This window comes from Scyliorhinus torazame, chromosome 17, assembly GCF_047496885.1.
Source record: "Scyliorhinus torazame isolate Kashiwa2021f chromosome 17, sScyTor2.1, whole genome shotgun sequence".
In the NCBI taxonomy this organism is placed as follows: domain Eukaryota; kingdom Metazoa; phylum Chordata; class Chondrichthyes; order Carcharhiniformes; family Scyliorhinidae; genus Scyliorhinus; species Scyliorhinus torazame.
The window spans coordinates 177,243,282-177,268,710 of NC_092723.1; the positions used below are offsets into that span (position 1 = coordinate 177,243,282).

The following is a 25,429-nucleotide window of genomic DNA, read 5'->3' on the forward strand; positions in this document are numbered from 1 at the left end:
CAGAGGGGATGGCCGCGGAGTGGCCCGTCGTCAACGTGCAGGCCGCAGGGAGCTCAGGACCAGAATGTACAAGGGGATGCCGAGGGGAACATTGACCGCCAGACGGCGAGGAATGCAGAGGAAGTGGTTGGGGGGGGGGGGGGTGGGGGACGACGACAGGAGGAGGTGGAGCAGGAGGATCCACTGATGGTGGTGCCAGGGCGCCACAGGTGTCCAGCAAGGCCGAGGGTGTACCGTGACAGAATGTCGTTCGAGGCCCTAACGGACATCACATGCAGGAGGAGACTACGGTTCAGCAGGGAGACGGTCGCACATATATGCCAGCTCGTGGCGCACCTCGTACCACGTGGAATGGAGGAGGACATGTGATACCAGTCTCCGTCAAGGGGACGGTGGCCCTAGACTTTTATGTGACCGGTTCCTTCCAGGCGCCGAGCGGGGACCTATCTGGGATATCACGGGCATCGGTCCACAGGTGCATCAGGGGCCGTCACCGACGCCCTGTACGCCATCGCGGACAGGTACATTCAATTCCCCGAGGACCGAGCACAACAGGAAGCACGGGCACGTGGATTCGCCAAGGTGGCCGGGATACCGATGGTCCAGGGTGTCATCGATGGTGTGTACATCCCCATGCGCCCACCTGCAGACAACAGGGAGGTGTTCATGAAACAGAAAGGGCGCATACTCCATGAACATTCAGGTGGTGTGCGACCCCCACATGAAGATCATGCACGTGTGTGCAAAGTACCCCGGCAATGTGTATGACGCCTACATTCTGGCACAGCCGTTCATCCCCGCAATGTTCGATGGATGCCTCCCCCCGGCTGAGGGGCTGGTTGCTGGGCGACAAGGGCTATCCGTGGAGGTCATGGCTGCTGACGCCATACGGAGGCCTCACACCAACGCGGAGAGCCTATACAACGAGGCAATGCAGCAACCAGGGGTGTGGTGGAGCGGTGCTTAGGGCTGCTGAAGATGCGCTTCAGATGCCTGGACCGATCAGGAGGGGCCCTGCCGTACCAACCCGACAGGGTCGGTCGCATGGTTGTGGTCTGCTGTGCGCTGCACAACATTGCCATGCAGAGGGGAGATGACCTGGTGGAGGAGTCTGAGGGAGGACCCGACGGCACCGGAGCCAACGCAAACTAGGGGGGATGGGGAAGAGGAGGATGAGGATGATGGCGCGCATCAGGGTGGGGGGAAGGGCACAGACATTGCCCGGCTGCTCGTTACGTCCAGGAGGCTGCGCGACTGCACCACAGCGGGCACGCAACGCATTGGTGGGCCGCACGGTTCACGCACTGTGGGGGTGGGATTCGCTGAACACTGCCACTTGCACCGTCACTCCTGTACAGGGCACCACACAGCACACACACACACCCCCCGCACCGCGTTCACGGCAACAATTCCACATCACCTTACCACTGCGGCACTACGGGATTGCGCAACATTGATGATTGGGTAAGCGGGTGTGAACAGTGCCATGTTGAATGATGACAGCCCGCTCTGCGATGAGCTGTGTCAGATTCACCAGCTGAGGTCTGACTCATGGCTGTAGCTGAACCATGCACTCCGGTGGTCACAGCCTTCGTGACGGATATTTCACCACATGCCGATGGGGTGGCTGGCGTCGGTGTACCGAGGACAACGGTGTCCGATTATGGAGGCAAGGGGGGGGAAAAGGGTCAGCACATCCGGAACAGACCTTGAACGGCTCATATACCACTACGCCAATCGGGCACCCTCACGAGCCCCCTGGCACCGGACATAGCACACAGTCTTACAAGTCAAATTCAACAGTGAATTTATTCGTGTGGTTAACATAGGTGCCCTACCTACTACAACTAGACTGTGCCCTGCACCCGTGCCAACTTCTTACGTGCCTAACGTCTTTGTCTTACGGGCCCTACTGGCGTCGGCTATCGCATTTCTATTAGAAATCTAGTGCTAGGAAACAGATAGTGACAGTAACTTTGAAATTTTTTTAAATTTTTTTTTTAAAAGACAAATTTTAATTAATTGACGGCAATGTCAGTTAGAGGGGTGCTGTGCTCTGACTGTGAGATGTGGCAGGTCCGGGAGGCTTCCAGCGTCCCGGATGGCTTCATCTGCAGAAAGTGCACCCAACTGGAGCTCCTCACAGGACCGCATGGTTCGGTTGGAGCAGCAATTGGATGCACTTAGGAGCATGCAGGTGGCAGAAAGCGTAATAGATGCTGCCTGCACCTTGTGGTCACACCCAAGGTGCAGGCAGAGAAATGGGTGACCACCAGAAAGGGCAGGCAGTCAGTGCAGGAATCCCCTGTGGTTGTCCCCCTCTCGAACAGATATACCCCTTAGGCTATCCCCCCGACAGTATCCAATCAGGGAAAACAGCAGCAGCCAGAGCAGTGGCACCACGGCTGGCTCTGATGTTCAGAAGGGAGGGTCAAAGCGCAGAAGAGTAATAGTAATAGGGGACTCTATAGTCAGGGGCACAGATAGGCGCTTCTGTGGACGTGAAAGAGACTCCAGGATGGTATGTTGCCTCCCTGGTGCCATGGTCCAGGATGTCTCCGAACGGGTAGAGGGCATCCTGAAGGGGGAGGGCAAACAGGCAGGGGTCGTTGTACATATTGGTACTAACGACATAGGCAGGAAGGGGCATGAGGTCCTGCAGCAGGAGTTCAGGGAGCTAGGCAGAAAGCTAAAAGACAGGACCTCGAGGGTTGTAATCTCGGGATTACTCCCTGTGCCACGTGCCAGTGAGGCTAGAAATAGGAAGATAGAGCAGCTAAACACGTGGCTAAACAGCTGGCGTAGGATGGAGGGTTTCCATTATCTGGACCACTGGGAGCTCTTCCGGGGCAGGTGTGACCTGTATAAGAAGGACGGGTTGCATCTAAACCGGAGAGGCATAAATATCCTGGCCGTGAGGTTTGCTACTGTCACACGGGAGGGTTTAAACTAGTATGGCAGGGGGGTGGGCATGGGAGCAATAGGTCAGAAGGTGAGAGCATTGAGGGAGAGCTAGGGAATAGGGACAGTGTGGCTCTGAGGCAGAGCAGACAGGAGAAGTTGCTGAACACAGCGGGTCTGGTGGCCTGAAGTGCATATGTTTTAATGCAAGGAGCATTACGGGTAAGGCAGATGAACTTAAGAGCTTGGATTAGTACTTGGAACTATGATGTTGTTGCATTACAGAGACCTGGTTGAGGGAAGGGCAGGATTGGCAGCAAAACGTTCCAGGATTTAGATGTTTCAGGCGGGATAGAGGGGGATGTAAAAGGGGAGGTGGAGTTGCGCTACTTGTTCGGGAGAATATCACAGCTGTACTGCGAGAGGACACCTCAGAGGGCAGTGAGGCTATATGGGTAGAGATCAGGAATAACAAGGGTGCAGTCACAATGTTGGGGGTATACTACAGGCCTCCCAACAGCCAGCGGAGATAGAGGAGCAGATAGGTAGACAGATTTTGGAAAAGAGTAAAAACAACAGGGTTGTGGTGATGGGAGACTTCAACTTCCCCCAATATTGACTGGGATTCATTTAGTGCCAGGGGCTTAGACGGGCGGAGTTTGTAAGGAGCATCCAGGAGGGCTTCTTAAAACAATATGTAGACAGTCCAACTAGGGAAGGGGCGTACTGGACCTGGTATTGGAGATGAGCCCGGCCAGGTGGTAGATGTTTCAGTAGGGGAGCATTTCGGTAACAGTGACCACAATTCAGTAAGTTTTAAAGTACTGGTGGACAAGGATAAGAGTGGTCCGAGGATGAATGTGCTAAATTGGGGGAAGGCTAATTATAACAATATTAGGCGGGAACTGAAGAACATAGATTGGGGGCGGATGTTTGAGGGCAAATCAACATCTGACATGTGGGAGGCTTTCAAGTGGCAGTTGAAAGGAATGCAGGACCGGCATGTTCCTGTGAGGAAGAAAGATAAATACGGCAATTTTCGGGAACCTTGGATGACGAGTGATATTGTAGGCCTCGTCAAAAAGAAAAAGGAGGCATTTGTCAGGGCTAAAAGGCTGGGAACAGACAAAGCCTGCGTGGAATATAAGGAAAGTAGGAAGGAACTTAAGCAAGGAGTCAGGAGGGCTAGAAGGGGTCACGAAAAGTCATTGGCAAATAGGGTTAAGGAAAATCCCAAGGCTTTTTACACGTACATAAAAAGCAAGAGGGTCGCCAGGGAAAGGGTTGGCCCACTGAAGGATAGGCAAGGGAATCTATGTGTGGAGTCAGAGGAAATGGGCGAGGTACTAAATGAATACTTTGCCTCAGTATTCACCAAAGAGAAGGAATTGGTAGATGTTGAGTCTGGAGAAGGGGGTGTAGATAGCCTGGGTCACATTGTGATCCAAAAAGACGAGGTGTTGGGTGTCTTAAAAAATATTAAGGTAGATAAGTCCCCAGGGCCTGATGGGATCTACCCCAGAATACTGAAGGAGGCTGGAGAGGAAATTGCTGAGGCCTTGACAGAAATCTTTGGATCCTCGCTGTCTTCAGGGGATGTCCCGGAGGACTGGAGAATAGCCAATGTTGTTCCTCTGTTTAAGAAGGGTAGCAAGGATAATCCCGGGAACTACAGGCCGGTGAGCCTTACTTCAGTGGTAGGGAAATTACTGGAGAGAGTTCTTCGAGACAGGATCTACTCCCATTTGGAAGCAAATGGACGTATTAGTGAGAGGCAGCACGGTTTTGTGAAGGGGAGGTCGTGTCTCACTAACTTGATAGAGTTTTTCGAGGAGGTCACTACGATGATTGATGCAGGTAGGGCAGTAGATGTTGTCTATATGGACTTCAGTAAGGCCTTTGACAAGGTCCCTCATGGTAGACTATTACAAAAGGTGAAGTCACACGGGATCAGGGGTGAGCTGGCAAGGTGGATACAGAACTGGCTAGGCCATAGAAGGCAGAGAGTAGCAATGGAGGGATGCTTTTCTAATTGGAGGGCTGTGACCAGTGGTGTTCCACAGGGATCAGTGCTGGGACCTTTGCTCTTTGTAGTATATATAAATGATTTGGAGGAAAATGTAACCGGTCTGATTAGTAAGTTTGCAGACGACACAAAGGTTGGTGGAATTGCGGATAGCGATGAGGACTGTCGGAGGATACAGCAGGATTTAGATTGTCTGGAGACTTGGGCGGAGAGATGGCAGATGGAGTTTAATCTGGACAAATGTGAGGTAAAGCATTTTGGAAGGTCTAATGCAGGTAGGGAATATACAGTGAATGGTAGAACCCTCAAGAGTATTGAAAGTCAAAGAGATCTAGGAGTACAGGTCCACAGGTCATTGAAAGGGGCAACACAGGTGGAGAAGGTAGTCAAGAAGGCATACGGCATGCTTGCCTTCATTGGCCGGGGCATTGAGTATAAGAATTGGCAAGTCATGTTGCAGCTGTATAGAACCTTAGTTAGGCCACACTTGGAGTATAGTGTTCAACTCTGGTCGCCACACTACCAGAAGGATGTGGAGGCTTTAGAGAGGGTGCAGAAGAGATTTACCAGAATGTTGCCTGGTATGGAGGGCATTAGCTATGAGGAGCGGTTGAATAAACTCGGTTTGTTCTCACTGGAACGAAGGAGGTTGAGGGGTGACCTGATAGAGGTATACAAAATTATGAGGGGCATAGACAGAGTGGATAGTCAGAGGCTTTTCCCCAGGGTAGAGGGGTCAATTACTAGGGGGCATAGGTTTAAGGTGAGAGGGGCAAGGTTTAGAGTAGATGTACGAGGCAAGTTTTTTACGCAGAGGGTAGTGGGTGCCTGGAACTCGCTACCGGAGGAGGTAGTGGAAGCAGGGACGATAGGGACATTTAAGGGGCATCTTGACAAATATATGAATAGGATGGGAATAGAAGGATATGGACCCAGGAAGTGTAGAAGATTGTAGTTTAGTCGGGCAGCATGGTCGGCACGGGCTTGGAGGGCCGAAGGGCCTGTTCCTGTGCTGTACATTTCTTTGTTCTACCACTACGTCTAGGTGTGTTCCCAGATAGTACAGCAGGAGTGGAGGCGGACTGCTGAGAATCACGCCCTTCGGCCCTTCGACATGGCTCCCCGTCAGCGCACGTTTCCTGGGGCGGCCCGGCTTCGATGGGCCAGGCTGCTCGGCGAGCGTGCTGGATGGAGTGGTGTCACCCTGACCTGCCCGCTCCCCACCAGATGCGCCAGGGACGGAACGGGGGGAGGGCCGAGTGTACCGGGACGTCCCTTGATGGAGCTACCGGGACGGGCCCCAGAACCACCTCCTCCCTTGGGGAGCCTGGTGGCCCCCGGGCCTCACTGTGGGACGGAGATGCGCGCGGAGACATTCCCCGTCGCACCACCGACACCTGCCGCTGCCAGTCCTGGAGGCCTGCAGTGGTATCGACCATGGTCCGAATGTTCGCCGAGACAGAGCCCAGGGAGTGCCACATTCCTGCCAAGGACTGTGCGAACTCGACCTGTGAGTGCGCGACGCCATCCATCACGTGCGCCAGGCGGTCAATGCTCTCCGCGACCGACTGCTGGGACTGTGCCATCGCTTGCTGTGACCGGGCCATGGCATGGTGTTGGCTCTGTGAGATGGCTGCCTGTGAGAGGGCAGCCCTCTCCTGGGCCATGGATGACGCGTGCACGTTAAGCCCGACGCCTTGCAGAACCTGACCCATGGCCAAAACCCTTTCACCCATTGCCTCCACCGCGGACGTGCGGCGTCGGCCTGGGTGGTTGCGATGAGCGGCACCACTCCCTGCTCCTGGACGCTGATAGACTCCTCCAACTGCGTGTGCAGGTCCTGGAAGATGGCCCTCATCCCGTTATTCAGTCCCTGGGTGTCCACATGCATCGGTTGTCCGGGTGGGTCAATTACATCCAGGAACCGTCTGCGTGGCAGCTGGTTGCTGGGCCTGGGCTGCCCTCCGACCATCCAGCCCCTCGGCTGCTCCAAACTCCACCTGCTGTACCGACTCGGCTGTGGGGTGCGCACCAGACAGTGACCTGGGAGTCTCATCGCCTATATGCTCAACCGAGGTGGGTGTCTCTGTGATGGTGAATGGTGTGGGAGACAGCAGTGCCGCAAGCTCGACGTCATCATCCATCAGGAAGTCTGGTGTGTACTGGTCCCCCTCATGGCCCGGCGCAAGCTCCATGCGGATCCAGGTGGATCCAGTGGGTGTGTGGCCGTGATGTGCGCTTCGACATGACTGCCCACCCTGTGCCCCTCACTAATGTCTGTCTCGGTCGTCTGAGCATCCCGGTCCTGCGTCCCAGACAGAGGTCTGCCCTCCTGTCCGACCAACTGCCAACCTCTGGCGTGAGTCGCTGGGTGCAGTTGCGGTTGGCAATGTTGCGCTGTTTCCTGGGCGAGACGTCCCTGAAGGTTCGGCGGGTGGCCCTGGGGAACATAAAGATTCGGGGTTTGTTAGACACGGTGGCCCAGGTGTATGGTGGTGGTGGGTGCACAGTGAGGGGGGAGGGGATCGGGGGTGCAATGGCCAGAGTGTGAGGGGGGATGGAATTGAGGGTGCAGTGGCCAGAGTGTGAGGGGGAATGGGATCGAGGGTGCAGTGGCCAGAGTGTGAGGGGGGCGATGACGGGTGGGGGTGGGGAGGACATGCAGGGTTTTCTCACTTGCTTCTGCGCCTCCGACCTGGCATGGCGCGACCTCCCGGGTGGCGGATCCCCCAGCGAGGTCCAGGGCCCTCTGCTCGTGATCGGTTAGGGGGTGCAGGACAGGAGAACCCCCTCCGGTTCTCATGCGCTCACGCTGGTTGTGCGCTGTCTTGTCCGGGGGGGGGTTTGATAAAGCATCACTATTAGGCGGGTATCATCAGGGCTTGCAGATATAGACAACATTGTTGCTGGTTCAGGAGACAGCACGCCATGGCTTCGCTCCAGGGGGGTCCCGGGGCTCATGTGGGTCGAGTAGATAGTTGGGCACCGTGCCCTTCTCTGTTCCACCTCATCCACCAGGGTGTCCAGATCCGTGTCCCGGAACCTCGGTGTGGCTCTTCGGGGCTCAGCCATCTCCTCTCTTCTCCTCCGGGTCCTCTGTGCGCGGATCGCGCCATTTATGACGTTCGGGCGTCGCGCGGTGACGACGCGGCCTTCGCGACATGCACCCCCCGTGTTTCTCGCGGCCCCAATCCAACCCAATTTTTGGGCCCTGAATCGGTCGGGATCGGGGCCGTTTCGCGCCGTCGTGAACCTCGACGACGTTCACGACGGCGTGGGCACTTCGGCGCGGGAGTGGAGAATCGCGCCCCATGTTTGCACTACCCTCTTGTGTTTAAAAACTGCTTCCTGATTTCTTTCCTAAATGGCTTGTTCTAATTTTAAAGGGTATGCCCTCCGTGTTTTGATTTCCTGCACCACCCAGAGGATATGGGTTATTTGTGTTTGCTCTATTAAATCTTTTAAAACCATCCAATTTGATCGCTTCTCAATCTTTTAAATTGATGGGAATCAGAAAAGCAGCCCAGCTTTGTAATTTAACCCTTTTAAGCCCCTAGTGAATGCTCTATCTTCAAGGCCAACATATCTTTCCTAAGACAAATTCCTAAAACTGACAGCAGTATTCCAGATGGCATTTCGACTGAAGCTATTTAATACTGATGCATCTCTTCCCCGCGCTTATTCCAACTCCCCCGAATGTTTGGCCATCATTTTCTTTAATGCTTTTTGTATCAGTGGCTTTAGTGAATATATAAATGACCACCTGAAAATCTTTGCTCTTTCAAAGCTTCTGGGTCTCTTACGTTTTTACATATTGCTTTTTTTTCTTTCCAAGTTTCAACACCTTGTAATTCTCCATAAATTTCATTTTTTCCACTCAGACTGAGGTTATCTGTGCCTTTGCTTCCAGCTACTCATTCTACTCTGCCTTCTATATAGTGTCATCAATGGACGGAGTTGAGTCCCCAGTACAGATCCCTATGGGACACCACTTGTTGCATCCTGCCAAGTAGGCAGCAGTTCCTTTTATCTCTACTGTTGTCTATCGCCCAATCAATTACAGCTCTCATTTACCTCCATCAATATGCTTCACTTTTTATTTCTTTGGAACCCTGTTCACAAAAAGCAGAACAAATCCAGTCTGGTCAATTATCAACACATCAATCTACTCTGTTATCATCAGCAGTAATATGAAGTGGCACTTACTCAGCACACTGGTGCTCGGATTGGGTTCCGCAAAGACTGCTTGGCTCCTGCCCTCGTTACAGCCTTGGTCTGGACATGAACAACAGAGGTAAATGCAAGAGGGGAAACTGACTGCCCTTGACATCAGGCAGCATTTGACTGGGGGTAGCATCAATGAGCCCAAATAAAACTGAAGTAATAGGAATAGGGCGAACTTTCCACTGGTTGGAGTCATACCTTGCACAAAGGAAGATGGCTGTGGTTGTTGGAGATCAATCATCTCGGTCCTGGAACATCGCTGCAGCAATTCCTCAGGGTAGTGTCTAGACCCAACCACCTGCAGCTACTTCATCAATGACCTTCCGTCCATCATAAGGTCAGAAGTGGGCATGTTTGCTGCTAATTGCACAAATGTTCAGCGCTGTTCATGATGACTCGGATGCTGAAGCGGTCGTGTCTATATGCAGCAAGATCTGGACAATATTCAAGCTTGAGCCGATAAGTGACAAGTAACATTCATGCCAGGTAATGACCATCTCCAACAAGAGAGAATCCAACCACCTCCTCTTGACATTTAATGGCAGTACCTTCGCTGAAGCCCCACTATCAACATCCTTTTTACCATTGACCAGAAACTGAACTGGACCAACTATATAAATACGGTGACTACAAAATCAAGTCATAATCTGGGATTTCTACAGCAAATAACTTGCCACCGGACTTCCCCAAAGCCTGTCTACAATGTACAAGGCTCATGTCTGCAGTGTGATGGAATGCTTTCCTCTTACCTGTATGAGTGTAGCTCCAACATTACCTAAGCCTGCAGATTGGTATCCACCTTAAATATTCCACTGTTGCATAATGATAGCAGTGTATACCATCTACAAGATGCATTGCAGCAACTCACCAAGGCTCCATCAGCAGCACCTTCCAAACCCTCAACCTCTATCCACCTTGAAGGACAAGGGCATGGAAATACCACCTCTCCGTCTCCAAGCCACATTCCATCCTGACTTTGAAATATCCTTCGCTGGATCAAAATCCTGAAACTCCTTCCCTTACATCACCATGGGTGTACCTACACCACATGGACTGCAACGGTTCTAGAAGTCGGCTCACCACCACCATCTTTTCGAGAGCAATTTGGGATGGGCAATAAACACTGGCCTAGCTCGCTATGTCCAGTGAGCAAATACATTTTTTAAAGCTTATCAAATGACTTTTTTTAGTGGTTTGCCAAGAAATCTAATGGTGGCAGCGTTTCGGAAAACTAGATCTACATGGTCTGACATTCTATCCATAAAGCGAATGCTGAAGACAGCCACAAGAAAGGGTAAGTTATGCAAAACATACTTGCCTGAATGTGAGAATTACAGATACAAGAGTGCTTCTCTTGGATCCATATTTATTTTTATTTTTTTAATAAAAATTTTATTGGGGTATTTCTTTGGCATTGTAACAGCAACAAAATATCAACAATGTACATAACAAGGAAAATATAAACATAGTGCAAATTCCGCCTCCCTCTCCCACAGGTCCTACAATTGCTTACCCCCCCTAACCTACTCTAAAGTAACCCTCCACCCCCCCCCCCCCCACCTCTCTTCTGTTGACAATTAATTCTCTGCGAGGAAGTCAATGAATGATTGCCACCTCTGGGCAAACCCCACCAGAGACCCTCTCATGGGGAACTTAATTTTCTCCAGGCAGAGGAAGCCAGCCACGTCTGAAAGCCAGGTCTCCGATTTCCGGGGCTTTGAGTCCCTCCATGCTAGTAATATGCGCCTCCGGGCTACCAGGGAAGCAAAGGCCAGAACGTCTGCCTCTTTCTCCTCCTGGATTCCCGGATCCTGCGACACCCCAAAAATCGCCACCTCTGGACTCATTGTCACCCTCGTGTTTAATACCGTGGACATGGCCTGGATCCATATTTAAACCACGGGTTACCGCATACCCCATTCCTCCCCAAGCACTGCCTCATCGCACCCCCACAGTTCCTTCTCGATCATTCTCCCTTTCCCTTTAACTGCTTATTTAAGACCACTGCCGTTTTAATGCAGCCAGTCTCATTTAAATGTATTTTCCAAGCTGATGTAGTTGCCAAATGAACATACAAGCAAGTGTTACAAATAAGAATTGTGCTCATTGTTGTGCAATGTGTATGTACAGAAAACCCACGGATCACTTCTTTCATAATGAAATAAATTAAAATTGGATGTGTTTTGAAATAGCCAGGCGATGTGCTTCAGCAAATTTCTACCTAGATAGTGTTATGGGCCAAGGTTTAGAGAACCCCAAAGTGTATCATGGAGTTCACCTGATCCACAACTTTTATCAGATTGTGGTATGGGGAGCACACGGCTCACTCAACAGGGGTGGTACAGCAGAAATGGAAAAGTATTTTTTAAAGCAAAACCATGTTTATTCTATGAACTCAAGTTAACCTTTTTAAAACATACAGTGAACATCTTAGCAACCATCAATTCAAATACAACACTAAGTAATCCTTAACTTCCCAAACAACATCCTGAAGACAAAAGAAATGCCTTTTAACAAAAGCACATTAGGTTTACATTCACTACTGTGAACATTTCTAATTCTGAATTCACCAAATGATCAAGAGATAGTCTTTTCATGGCAGAGAGAACAACAGTACACCTCTGTCCGGCTTCAGCTCCAACACTGAAAACAAAACTAAAACACTCCCTGCAGCAAATAGCCTAAAACAAAAGTAAAAAGCTGATAGACAGCCCAGCTCCACCCACACTCTGATATCACTGCAGTAATATGAGCAGCCAAACATTTCTTAAAGTGACATTCTCATGACAATAGTGAATGCTAAAATATAATATCTCACTGACAATGGATTAACGTTCCTTTTTTTTTTCAACATTTTTACCTTAGAACTTCAAATTCCATGCCTGGAGATGCAAAGATTGAATTGAATATTCCATTACCAAAGGATTTGGATACTGTAACTCCAGCAAGTACAAATTATTGTGGTAACTAGCTTAAATAACAAGGAGGTGATATTTATTAGACTTGCCTGCTATTTCAGATATTGGATTGCAACATTCCATCACTTTACTTTGTCAACTAAGATGAGGAACTCAGTGGGGTGCGTCAGCAAATTAATGAGTGGTGTGCAAGTGCTTCCCCAAGAGAATTGGGTATGGCTGAGAGAACACCAATACCGGGAAGAGAGGGAAAATTAATTTTTCTCAAAAAAGGTACCTCCTGAAGTAGGGCCATAAGTGTAATAACTGTAGCAGATAAAAGCAAATTACTGTGGATGCTGGAATCTGAAACGAAAGAGAAAATGCTGGAAAATCTCAGCAGGTCTGGCAGCATCTGTAGGGAGAGAAAAGAGCTAACGTTTCGAGTCCAGATGACTCTTTGTCAAAACTGTAGCAGATACCCTGGTTGAAACAACATAAATGTCCATCAAAGCTACAACAGGAGATTGGGCGTACCGCTGCAGACATTCTGGTTGGAAATGCTATCTTCACCAAGCATAGAATTGATTTAATATTACACATGAGATTCTACTCCGGAAGGGTGGCACGGTGGCACAGTGATTGATCATGTCCAATCCACCTAACCTGCATGCCTTTGGACTGGAGAGAAAACGGGTTCAGAGGGTCGGTGCGGACTCAATGGGTCAAATGGCCTCCGCACTGTAGGAATTCTATGGTTCTAAGGGCACCTAGGGAGATGCTGAACAAAAATAAATTGAAGAAAGAGTAAGTGAACCTGCAAATCCCTGTACACCTCCAAGCAAATAGTTGAAAGGTGCAGTAATTTGTGAGTTGGTCACTTGTTTACACTTTGTTAGAGAACATGTATTAGAGATGGAAACCTAAGATGAAGCAATTTGCATAATTGAAGACGGCTGTCAAAATATCTGCTGTTTGCTCACAAATCAAAATAAATTTTGTGCACCTAGTAGATGATTTAATTTAACGAATGTAGTTACTTTAATGCATTGTATATAGTGGTGTCACACTTAATATGCTGAATAGAAAATGTCTCACATTTTGATCAAAATGACCAAATTTGTTACCGCCAGAAAGAGCTTGTTTCTACTGACTATTGGAACAATTTACTTTGATAAGATTCCCCATCAATACTGTTTAGGCAATACAATATTTGTAATGAAAAATTATTTTAAAATGTCACCATCAGAAATGTTTTAACAGTATACAGAACACCTTGGTCTAGTCAATGAAGACAAGTTTAAAAAATGTTTTGTTCTCTATACTCAAAATTGTTATGAAACTCTTGTGGAAAGCATATTCCTGATTTCCCCCATTCCCCTACTGCATTGTTGGATGTTGTGATTGAATAGTCTTCTCCCAAATAATTTAGTTCTTCAATCTTTCCAGCTTTAAAATTGGTTCTTCAGTCAGCTACTAGCTGGTAGTAACTGAACAAAGAGTCATCCAGATTCAAAATGTTAGCCCGTTCTCTCTCCACAGATGATGTCATACCTGCTGAGGTTGTCCAGCATTTTCTGTTTTATACTAGCTATCAGTATTGTTCTAGTTTGCTCCTTTCTAATTCACTTGAAATAGTTCATAATCAGTGGATTAAATCCGGGATAATATTGATTCATAACTTCTCTGTTTTCACTGGCCTCCGAGGGTTCAGTTTCTGCATGAATTCTCCAAATTGTCGGATATAACTTGGGTGGAAAAATTGAAAATATAGGATAAATGATTTTTATGTCATTTCTCTGATGTTCCCATTGATCTTCCACCATGGTACCAGTCAAGAGAGCTCATACTAGTGAATATAATTACGAAGATGGGGAGGATCGATGCTCAGCTTGAGACATAATGCAGGTGGGAAGGTTCAGATTCTTAAGGGACGAGTTCTGAGTATGAGGCAATTATTTAAAAAAGGATAGGTTGCACCTCAGTAGAACTGGGACCAGTGTGTTCCTGTGGTTGTGGAGGGTTTAAACTAAATTTGGTAACCAACAGATACAAGTACAAAACCGGAATAAGGTGCATAAAGGAGTGGGTGTTTTGGGTAGTACTGGAAAACCACATGGTACCACATTAAATTGGAGCAGACTAAGAAAGGCTATGAGAAATGCTAAAGACAGATTTGCAGTGCATGTATGGAAACACGCAAAGTATGCTGAATAAGGTTGGTGAGTTGCAAGCTGTGTGAAAATGTGATATTGTTAGAAGAAAGGAAATGGTGGCTTAATATTGAGGACTGGGCACTGTTCAGAAAAAGCGGGAGGGAAAAATGGAAGGTGGGGTAGACCTACTGATTTTGGAAGACAGTGTTGGAAAGCGAGGATGGTCCTCGAAGGGACAAAGACAAATTCATTTGAGGGGAATTGGAAAGAACAAAGGGAATGTCACGTTACTAGGGCTATTCTGTAGGCTTCAAATGGGAAAGGGATAAAGGAGCAAATTTGAAAAATCAGGGGCGGGATTCTCCACTCCTGCGCCGAAGTGGCCGCGCCGTCGTGAACGCCGTCAAGGTTCACGACGGCGCAAAATGGCCCCGATCCCGACCAATTCAGGCCCTGACAATGGGCTAGGATCGGGGCCGCGTCATCTACACGCGCCAGGCCTTGTCGCCCGCGTAAAGGCGGCACCGCATAGATGATGCGGCCGGCGCCGCATAACTGGCGTCATCCGCGCATGCGCGGGTTGGCCGGCGCCAATCCGCGCATGCGTGGTTGCCGTCCTCTTTAAGTCCGCCCCGCAAGAAGATGGCGGACGGATCTTGCGGGGCCGCGGAAGGAAGGAGGTCCTCCTTCAGAGAGGAGGCCCGACGATCGGTGGGCACCGATCGCGGGCCACCCAACTTTTGAGGTCCCCACCCCCCCCCCCGGTGCAGGATCCCTCCTCGCCCCCCCGCAGGCCGCCTCCCCAGCGTTCCCGACGGCAGCGACCAGGTGTGGACGGCGCCGGGGGGAACCTGCCATTTTGGCCTGGCCGCGCGGCCCATCCGGGCCTGAGAATAGCAGGGGTGCCGGAGAATCGCCATTTTGGGTCTCTCCGGCGATCCTGCGGCTCGCGGAACTCGACCGGACGTTCCCGCCGCTTGGGAGAATCGTGGGAGGGCGTCGGACCGGCGTCCCGGGAAATTTTGGCGGCCCAGGCGATTCTCCCAGATGTGCAAAAACTATAAAGTGGTGATATTGGGAAGACTTTAGGTACTGAAATTTCAATTGAGATGATGTTCGACTTCAAATAATGTTCCTTAACTAGTATGTTCTTGGTCGAAATGGGAAGAAGGCATTGCTGGATCTGAAACTGGGGAATGAGGTGAGTGAATGAAGTTCCCATGGGGGACACTTTGGTAAGCGTGAATATCATACGGAAAGATTTAGATTAGCAATGGAGAAGAGCAAAGAACAGTTGAAGTAGAGCTTCTAAATTGAAGAGAGCAAACTTCAATGGAATAAATGAGGGGGATCTAGCCAGGGTAGAATGGGACAAAAGATTGATGAGGAGGAACTGCAACGGAGCACTGGATGATCTTTAAGGAAGTGATGTTTTGGATACAGGCTAGCTACATTCCAATAAGGAAAGAAGACCAGGGAATCAAAGCTCTTTGGATGATAAGGATGGTAGAAAATATGGGTGGGATTTTTCAGCTACACCCGCCCGGCGACCGGAAATTCCCACCGAGGTCGACGGACCTTTACATGGTCCCCATCCTATCCATGGCAATCTTGTGGCAAGCACAGACAAAAAATCCAGCCAATGTTGAAAACAAAAAGAAAAATGCTGTTTGATGCATATCATGTGAATTCTTCTTGTAGAACCATGCAAAAAACATACTTTCACACCACCGTCATAGATCACAGAATCCCTGCAATGCAGAAGGAGCCATTTGGCACATCGGGTCTGCATTGGCTCTTGGGAAGAGCATCCTACTTTGGCCCATGCCTCCACCTTATCCCCAGTAATCCTACCTAACCTTTTGGGTACTAAGGGGCAGTTTAGCATGGCCAAGCCACCTGAGCATCTTTGGACTGGGAGGAAACCGGAGCACCCGGAGGAAACCCATGCAGACACTGGATGGAAGAGCAAACTCCACACAGACAGTCACCCAAGGCCGGAATCAAACCCGGGTCCCTGAATCTGAGGCAGCAATGCTAACCACCGTGCCACCCATCTCCTCTATCCTGCTGCACAAACTTCAGCCCTTTCTGGGCGGGCTCACCACACACAGAAGGCATGCATGCTTCCCAGCTTTTGCTGCATCCCGTCTCCTCACATTCCATTTTGTCTTTTATGCAGGGCAAACCTGCCCGCAACAGGAGAAAGAGGTCCCAAACTGGGGGAGTGGTGGCCAACATCACTGAGTTTACCAAAATAGAGGAGGATGCTGCTGAGTTGGCTGGGAGGACAAGGATCGTTCATGTGAGGAAGGCGAGACCAGCTTCTCTGAGCAGCCCAGTACGAATGTGACCTCCATGAGTTCATTACATCCTGTCAGTCACAGTGTATGACGTACAATTCTGTATTCTGCTTGTTTATGAACTTAATCTGCCTCTTTCTCATACAAGCGCCAGCAGGCCCAGGCGTGCCAGGAGCAAAGCCAAGGCGATCAGTCACTGCGTTCACCTGCACCTTCCATCAATGTAGAGACAGACACCTCAGTGGGTCATGGCTCTAGCGTGGACTTGGGGGTACCTTCTGGAAAACACCTCACTTCACTATCACATTTTCACAGTAGTTGAAGGCAATGACAGGCCAGGTCTTGAATTCTGAGGACTGCTGGCGATTAGGCACCTGCTGAGTGCACGCCAGGTGATGAGCCTCTTGTGAAGAGGCTGCTAATACTGCCGGAGATGACAGGCAGAGATGCAAGAGTCACTCAGAAGACTAGAGTGAAGGGTGGATGTCAATCATAGAATCACAGAATTTACAGTGCAGAAGGAGGCCATTCGGCACCGGCCCTTGGAAAGAGCGCCCCACTTAAGCCCACATCTCCACCCTATCCCCGTAACCCAGCAACCCCATCTAACCTTTTTGGACACGAAGGGCAATTTAGCATGGCCAATCCACCTAACCCGCATATCTTTGGACTGTGGGAGGAAACCGGAGCACCCGGAGGAAACCCACGCAGACACTGGGAGAACGTGCAGACTCCGTACAGACAGTGACCCAAGCCAGGAATCGAACCCAAGATCCTGGAACTGTAAAGCAACTGTGTTAACCACTGTGTACAGTGCTGCCCTCCAATATGACAACACCTCAGCCGCTGTGGGACAGGTAGCGACAACCTTGCAGATCTTGATCCAGCAGGGTTTGCTGGATCTACGCTCTTACCTTCAAACCATAGTTTTAGATATTGGTGTGATTCATCAGTGGCTCGGCAAGGGGGAGGCGGGCAGGGCAACTTGACATTTCCAGGTGCCCCTTCTCAAGGAGTCAGGGAAGGGTCCTTCTGCATCCGTAGGGAGAATGGGTGCCAGTCAGACAGGATGCACGTCTGAGGTGGAGGCAGCCAGCTGCTTACCTCGCCCATGGCCTTCGATAAACCTGGCGGACGTCCTCTGGGGGATCTTGAAAGCAGAGTCAGGAGAGGCTGCCACCTGGGTTAGGCAGGCGCTGTCGGTAGGAGGACCTGTGGGAGAATGGCCATGTGGTCAGTGGGAGGGTAGGGTCAGTCAGTAAGGTAATAGCAACTCACCGGGTGGAGTCCAATAGTTTCTCACCTCTGTGGAGTCCACCAGTCTCTGCATGGGTGACCATTCTGTCCTTGGCCACCCCGGTCACCTCCAGGGCATGAAGGAGATTCTTCAGTCTGGGCCCTCTCCCGCTGTTTATGGGAGAGCTTTTCCTGAGGAGACCGAGGAGGCATCACTAGCCACATGAGAGGTTCACAGAGTGGTGGGGGCGATGTGAAGGGAGGGTTTGGGTGGAGGGAGTGTTGGGGGTCGCCTGGGGAGTTGGGGTGGACGCTCCCTTGGCAGGGAGGGGGGGTTTGTTTCTACTCGCCCGTGGTGCCGTAGGTCGTTGACCTTCTTACCTTACTGAAGGCCAGTCCTCCTGGTCATATTCCTCAAGCTGACAGCTGCCGCCACCTCATCCAAGCAGCACTGGTGTCTAGCAGCCTCTTCAGGTCAGCATTCCCGAATCTTGGGGCCGGCCTCCTCAGCGCTATTGTTGCGAGCTGGCTGGAGTTGTCTGAGGACGTGCAGCTTAAGTGCTGCTCGACCTTGTTGGCGTGGTCTGCCGAGCACGGTCCCAACGAATCCGCTGGTGAGCCATCATTTGTGGCGAGAAGCCCATGAGGCCTCGTTAAGTGGAACAATAACATTGAATAGCGTTGCCGACCTCGCTGTGCCGAGCGCTGGGAAGCTCGCAGCAATGGAGAATCGCGCCCTAAGAATGATTTTGAAATGAAATTGGGTGGATACTTGAGATGTAGTTGGGCAGTGGGAATAATTGGATTTCTTTGCAGAGAGTCATCATGGATTTGATGGACCAAATGTCCTTTTCCTCTACTATGATGACTATGAATCTATAAATTTACCCTCTTAGTTCAATTCTCACTGTTGTCCTACAGCCAAATTGCATTCTCGGTTAGCCAAGAACATAGATGCTTTAATATACCAATGATCAGTTAAAATACCCATTTTAAATGTTTACTGTTTGATTTACTCCATTCCATAGAAGGTATATATTGCATAACAATACAAGTAGTATAAAAGCAGCACCACAGGAAAGTAGAGCTATGGGCCATTGATCCAAATTCATAAATGTTATAAAAGCGAAATACTGTGGATGCTGGAAATCTGAAATAAAATCACAAGGGCCAGAAAAACTAAGCAGCTCAGACAGTAGCTGCGGAGAAAAACCTAACGTTCTAAGTCTAATATGACTGTCCCCACACCTGCTGAATATTTCCAGCCCTTTCCCTAATGGTTACGCAGTGTTCTTGTTGTGATATTGTTACATTCGATGACCTAAATCTCTCAAATGCAACCCATGGTCTCTGTGCTTATTCCATGTCAGAACTTGATAATGGGTTTAGAAATTATTTTGGCAACTAAAGTGGATGAACATTTAACCGATTCATATCATAGAATATCATAGAATTTACAGTGCAGAAGGAGGCCATTCGGCCCATCAAGTCTGCACCGGCTCTTGGAAAGAGCACCCTACCCAAGATCAACACCTCCACCCTATCCCCAAAACCCAGTAACCCCACCCAACACTAAGTGCAATTTTGGACATTAAGGGCAATTTATCATGGCCAATCCACCTAACCTGCACATCTTTGGACTGTGGGAGGAAACCAGAGCACCCGTAGGAAACCCACGCACACACTGGGAGGACGTGCAGACTCCGCACAGACAGTGACCCAAGCCGGAATCGAACTTGGGACCTTGGAGCTGTGAAGCAATTGTGCTATCCACGATGTTACTGTGCTGCCCCATATGACTGTTGTCTCTGCTATTCTAATGGAAACATAAACAGATGGAGACATAAACAAATGTTTTTTTTAAATGTTACACTACACATACACTACACCAGTTTTATGAAGGGAGAGATCTGCACAGACATCTATTCAGCAATTAATATCAATACAAATATGATATTCAAATTGTGGGATAATTCAATCAGCATATCTTCCATTTTGCTATTGTCAGTCTATAGCCAGCATAAATTTGCTATTGATTTATTTTCTGTTACTAGACATTTCAACTCCAGCACCAAGGAATGAGGTGTCTCCCGATTATCTGACTTTGGAACCTGATAATAAAAGAGAAATGGTTGATATAAAACAGGTAAGTCGGGGATGTTTGCATTAAATGTTTTGGTGTAATTAAATTAATTTCCCAAAGAGTTGCTGGTTGCTGTGCACCTTTATCCCATTATCCTTTCTCATCCTGGCTTTTCGCCCTCTTCTCTGCTCCCTTAACTTGAACATAAATAGCAGACATCTGGTTCAGCAATTCTCCACTGGGTCTGGCTAGATCACAAAGCACTATCCAATCCTGCTTTAGTCTGCTAGAAACTGATCACAATGCAAAATTCCGATGCTGCCATTTCTCCATTTTGAACTTTCTTCTTAAACCTTGCTTTACTGTCTCCTTCCATCCTCCATCCCACCCAACAAGAATGATGGGTTCATAGGCATCTTTGGGTGGGATTTAATATTGATGACAGGGGACTTGCCCAGTAGTTTGAGAAGTGTTGCGAATCCCACATTGCTTCTGTGGGGGAGGTACAAAGACATAATGGCCCATCACTTAAGGCATAGAGAGGGGGATCGAACACACACACGCGCATGGGGCTGGATTCTCCAATAATGGGGCTATGTTTCACTCTGGACTTCCCTTTAGAAAGTCCTGAGCTATTCTCCTACCTGCAGGGGGATAGCAGTGCCCCAGAGTGCTCCATGGAGCTCTGGCTACGGATACAGGGCCCGCACATCCGTTCGGGAGTCAGCGCATGCACACGGCGGCGGCCTGCAGCGGCCGTCCCATGCAACATGGCGGACGCGGACCGCAGAGCGGCATCAAAAATTTAGGCCTTCCTGAGTCCATGATGCCCGATCACTCCCCTGGCCGACCAGAGCGATTCTCCCCCCACCCCCCCACCAGGGTGGTCGCGGACCAAATCCGCAGCCGCCACACAAGGTTTCCGACGGCCGATAGGTGGTTAAAACCACGCCGTTGGGAACTCGGCCAGTTTTGCACGGAGAATCGTGTGGGGAGGGGGGGGAAGAGACTCGCCTCGCATCTCAATGGCCCCCTACCCGCGCCGCATAGTTCGCGCGCGAGAGACTCCCGAGGAACCAGAGAATCGCGGGAGCGGCACCGGTCCCGATTTCCGGGTAAACGGCCATTCTCCGCCCCCGCGCCGAACGCAATTTCGACTCGGAGAATCCAGCCCATGGTGTTTCACCTCTGACTTAATTGCAGGATGTTTTCCTGCCACTGGCCTAAAATGCACAGCCTCTCCCATTTTTTAAGCAGGCCAGGCCACCATGTTTTATGCTGCTGGATTAAATCCTGCCCTTTGTCATTGAAATTGAGACCGTCTGTTGAGCTGCCTCAGCTGCGTCCCTCCTTTTCCTTGGCTCATTGGGCCAAACATCTACGGGTCACTTCCTATCCAAATCCTGAACCTCTTAAGTTTATGTCCTTTTTTCCCCATGTCCTTTTTATCTTTTCTCTGAGATTCGTCTCCTACATCCTCAACTTTATGCTCGCTGGATTGTTGACCCCTGAACTTTCCTTCTTGGTTCTTGTGTTAGGTAATCTAAGAATCTGAATCCCTGTTCCCTACACCAATTCTTTAGTCATGCATTCATCTGCCATATTCTTCTATTTTACCCTCAATAGCACGTGGCACTGGAAGTAATCCAGAGATTATCACCCTCGAGGACCTGCTTCTTATCCTTTTTCATAGCTCTCTATAGTCACTCCTCAGGATCTCATCCCTATTTCTATTTGCGTCATTTGTGCCAACATGCACATCAACGTCTGGCTGCTCATCCTCTCCCGTGAGAATGTTCTGCAGTGCTCCGAGATAACCTTGACCCTGGCATCCGTGAGGCAACACACCATCCTGGACTCCTGTTTGCGGCCACAGGATCTCCTGTCTGTCCCCCTAATTACTGAGTCTCCTATCACTACTGTCCTGTTTACCTTTACCCTTTCCCGCTGTGCCCCAGAGCTAGTCATAGTGCCACAGATCTGGCTACTGCTGCTTTCACCTGAACGGTCATCCCTCCCCCCAAAACAGTATACAAAACGGTATACTTGTTTACAAGGGCAATGGCCAAAGGGGACTCCTGCACTCTCTGCCTGCTCACTTTTCCTTTTCTGGTGGTTACCCTGCTACTCTCTGCCTGCACTTCAAGTGTGGCCACCTCACTAAAACTCTTATCTATAATGTGCTCAGCATCCTGGATGATCCTGAGTGCATTCAGCTTCAGCTCCCTAACCCAGTCTCCCAGGAGCTGCAGTCAGGTGCACTTTCCACCGGTGTAGTCATCAGGGATAATGGAATTCTCCATGAGCTCCCACATCCTGCAGGGGGAGCATATCACTGCCCTCATTGCCATCTCAACTGCACCAAGACTAAAGAGGAAAGTTAAGAGGACGTTACCTGAGATTACCTGTACTCTGCTGAGACTCCATTCGCCCAAACCTATCGAGCCAAAACGTCACCACTGAAGCACTGTGCTGCAAATTGTCACCTCTCTCCCCCTCCGTTTTTCTTTCTCTTGCTTGTAGTCCTCATAGTGACTTTTTTAGGGAGGGAAAAGTAGTGTTTGGGTTTAACTGTCCTTTGACAACAGCTCCTCCACAAACCACTTTCTGGAAGCACTAACCACCCAATGCAAATCTTCCCTGCAACAGCCAATCAGCATCACCGCTCTGCTGGACAGTTGCCTTCACTCAAACATGGAGAGTGTCTTGCCAAGGTCCACTTTCTGGAAGCCCGATACAAATCTTTCCGATAAAAGCCAATCAGCATCACCACTCTGCTGACCAAAATTGCTACTCCCTTGCTGTTGGTCGAAAATGAGACAAAGAAAACCTACCCCTTAACTTGAAGTGCTTCTTTCATCTAAATGAATCTCCTGTAACAAAGCTATGGCCACTTTCTCCTTCTTATGATTAATTCCCCGTACATTCCAGGAACATAGTTCAAAATTAGCTACCGCCATTTCACAGACCACCAGGAGAAAAATAGGATAGGATTTTCGTGCAACATTCGGGTGTGCACCAAAACACACCTTCCCCCATCTCGTATTACTCCAGAGGCACCATAACGTCCTTATAACTTTCTTTTCTCAGATAAGAGACTTGTATGTACCAGGATTCATTCAACATCTTACAAATAGCAACACAACAAAAAGATCACCATTATAATTCTAAGGGGATATTCCTCAGCACAAGTGAGGACCCTACTGCCACACTATCATTACCATCAGGAGGCATACTCCTCGATGGAGAGGAGAAAAAAGCCAACGAGGGAGTGGGAGTCAAATGTCCCTCCCTCCCACATTTTGGACCCAGCCATGAAGACATCCCAGCAATGGCGCCATTCAATTTTATCATGATTAAAGAGAGGATACCAAACAAACCATATTACCATCATAAAGAGAAAGTTAAGAAGAGAAAAACGACATTATTAGCACATTGCATAATTAGCATGTGGCACAGTTACCACTAATAGAGGTCTCTGAGATTCTTGCGGGTAACTCGTCCGTATAGTGCTCAAATGTTAACAGCTTGCGATAAGAGGACATATGACAAAAATCAGACAAAAAGCAATACAACAGGGACACAGTCCAAATTCAACATGCTGCAGATTGTTAGTCCAAGTCCTCGCCTTCTACAGACTTTATGAAGGCCAAGGCACCAGCTGTATGATCAAAAGACTTAACAAAGTTTTTGGATATCACTTTCCGGGTCGCAGGATAAAGCAGGGCATAATTCATTCCAGTTGCCTTGAGCTGTTCGCTAACTTAATTGGAACCTCAACGCTTCGCGCTGTGTTGCCGCCGAGAATCCTGGAAAAAGGAGAGGCTTGCCCCCTCATGAACCTCCTGCCGAATTCTGAAGTTATGAAAGTGACTGATTATGGGCCTGGGACGTTGATTGTCGCTTGGCCTCGAAGACAGGATATGGCACGCCCTTTCCAACTTGAAACACCCAGCCTTCACATCCAGCTTAGGGAAACATGGTAGCCAGCTCTCAAAAAGTCTTACCTTCCACTCCTTACAGACTGACAACCCAGCCATTCTTCCTCCAGCCTTGGTTCTCCAAATTTTCCAGGATTTCTGGCATACCACATAGTTGGTTTTCCAAGGAGTGAATGCAGTTTAGGATTGAATGCAGCTTCAGCCAAGGAAGCAACATTTTCAATGTTCAGGAATCTTTCCACTGTGTCAACAAGCCGAGTTTGTCATCAAATACTCTGATATTGTTGATATTTGAAGTCATCATTTGCAGTGCCTTTGAAAGCGGCAAGTCAAGAGCCCGCTCGAGGATCAGGTCCCTCATGTTGAAAAGACGGCTGTATTCCCACAGCATCCGACTGCTCCCTTATATCACAAGATTTCTTCGAATTCCTCTGCATTTTTTCTCCTACACTCATCAAAAAATCTTCTAGAGATATACTACATAGTATTAACTCCCAGGTTAGGCAAGCATGTGCCGCACAAACAGAATAATACAAAAAGAGTAATGCCAAAGCCCACGGAAAATCTGCCATTCCTGTGCCTGCATCATGTGGTCCCAAGCACTTTAAAGTTTTAAGTAAAGTCAGTTCATATTGGTTCTCAGATCATAAGTTCAACAAGGTTTCTGCAAAAATACTTCAATGACTAAACCAGGACAAGTTAATACCTTGCCCTTTATAAATGACCTGAATTCATTGTCTGAATAGACATGGATCATTTAAAATGCATGCAACTAGTTGCCATGGGGTCTCCGAAATCAAAAGTTCAAAAAAATATATGAGTATGTGCACCATTAAATCCTTAGTATCTGAGGTTCTATACGATAGGAACTCCCAGATCCTATGATTCCAATGTTGAAATATAAACTGAATGGTTACAATAGTTATCCTGATTAAACACTACAAATACTTGGATATTAGTATAATTCTCGTACAGTTGATCATCCAAAGCTCTGCTGCCCATGCGGTAACTTTCATCGTGTGTCCAGTTGGTGGTTGACTCCTGTGCTTGCTGACCGGCATTGGTTCATGGTTAAGCAACATCTTGACTTTAAAATTCTCATCCTTTTTGATCCCTCCATGATCCATCCCAATCTGTAATCTCCAGCTTCCAAAGAATTAATCTAACAATCGTGCCAATCCATATACGAGTGTTACAATGGTCAGAGCTTAAGATTGTGTGTGTGGGGGGGGGGGGGCTGCTGCGGTGCGGTGGTAGAGACCAATAATGTTTTGTTTAATGTAAATAAAATGATTCAAGACACTGCTTTTGGATTAAGACCAGTTTTGAACAAACAAAAAAGAACTTTACTGTATTAGTTCAGAAAAATAAAAATTTACAGGAATTATACCTTGTACTTCAACATTCAGGGTAAGTAGATGAACTGTAGTTGAAAACATCAGAGTAAATGACAGACTCAACCATGATAGAGCCGATGGATTTCTCAAGAAATCACCCAGATGTTAGTCCCACTGTGAGTCATCCAATCTCACTCAAACTTTAAATTACTCACAAGGATTTCCAATTTCCACCTTTTGAAGATCTGGTTTAGAATTCTTTCCAAATGTCACTCCACTCATACGGCTTTAACAATGGCCCACTTCGTAGAGTTTCAATCACATC

The 25,429-nt window shown here is 48.8% G+C and overlaps 1 protein-coding gene across 1 annotated transcript in view; it reads left to right on the top strand.

The window, feature by feature from the left end:
• Positions 1-25,429, top strand: part of atf7ip2 (activating transcription factor 7 interacting protein 2) — a 144,840-nt gene that overhangs the window by 66,347 nt on the left and 53,064 nt on the right. The window contains exons 7-8 of the mRNA XM_072479815.1: positions 12,017-12,114; positions 19,798-19,889. Coding sequence (XP_072335916.1) covers positions 12,017-12,114; positions 19,798-19,889 — 190 coding nt within the window. The remainder of the gene's footprint in view (positions 1-12,016; positions 12,115-19,797; positions 19,890-25,429) is intronic.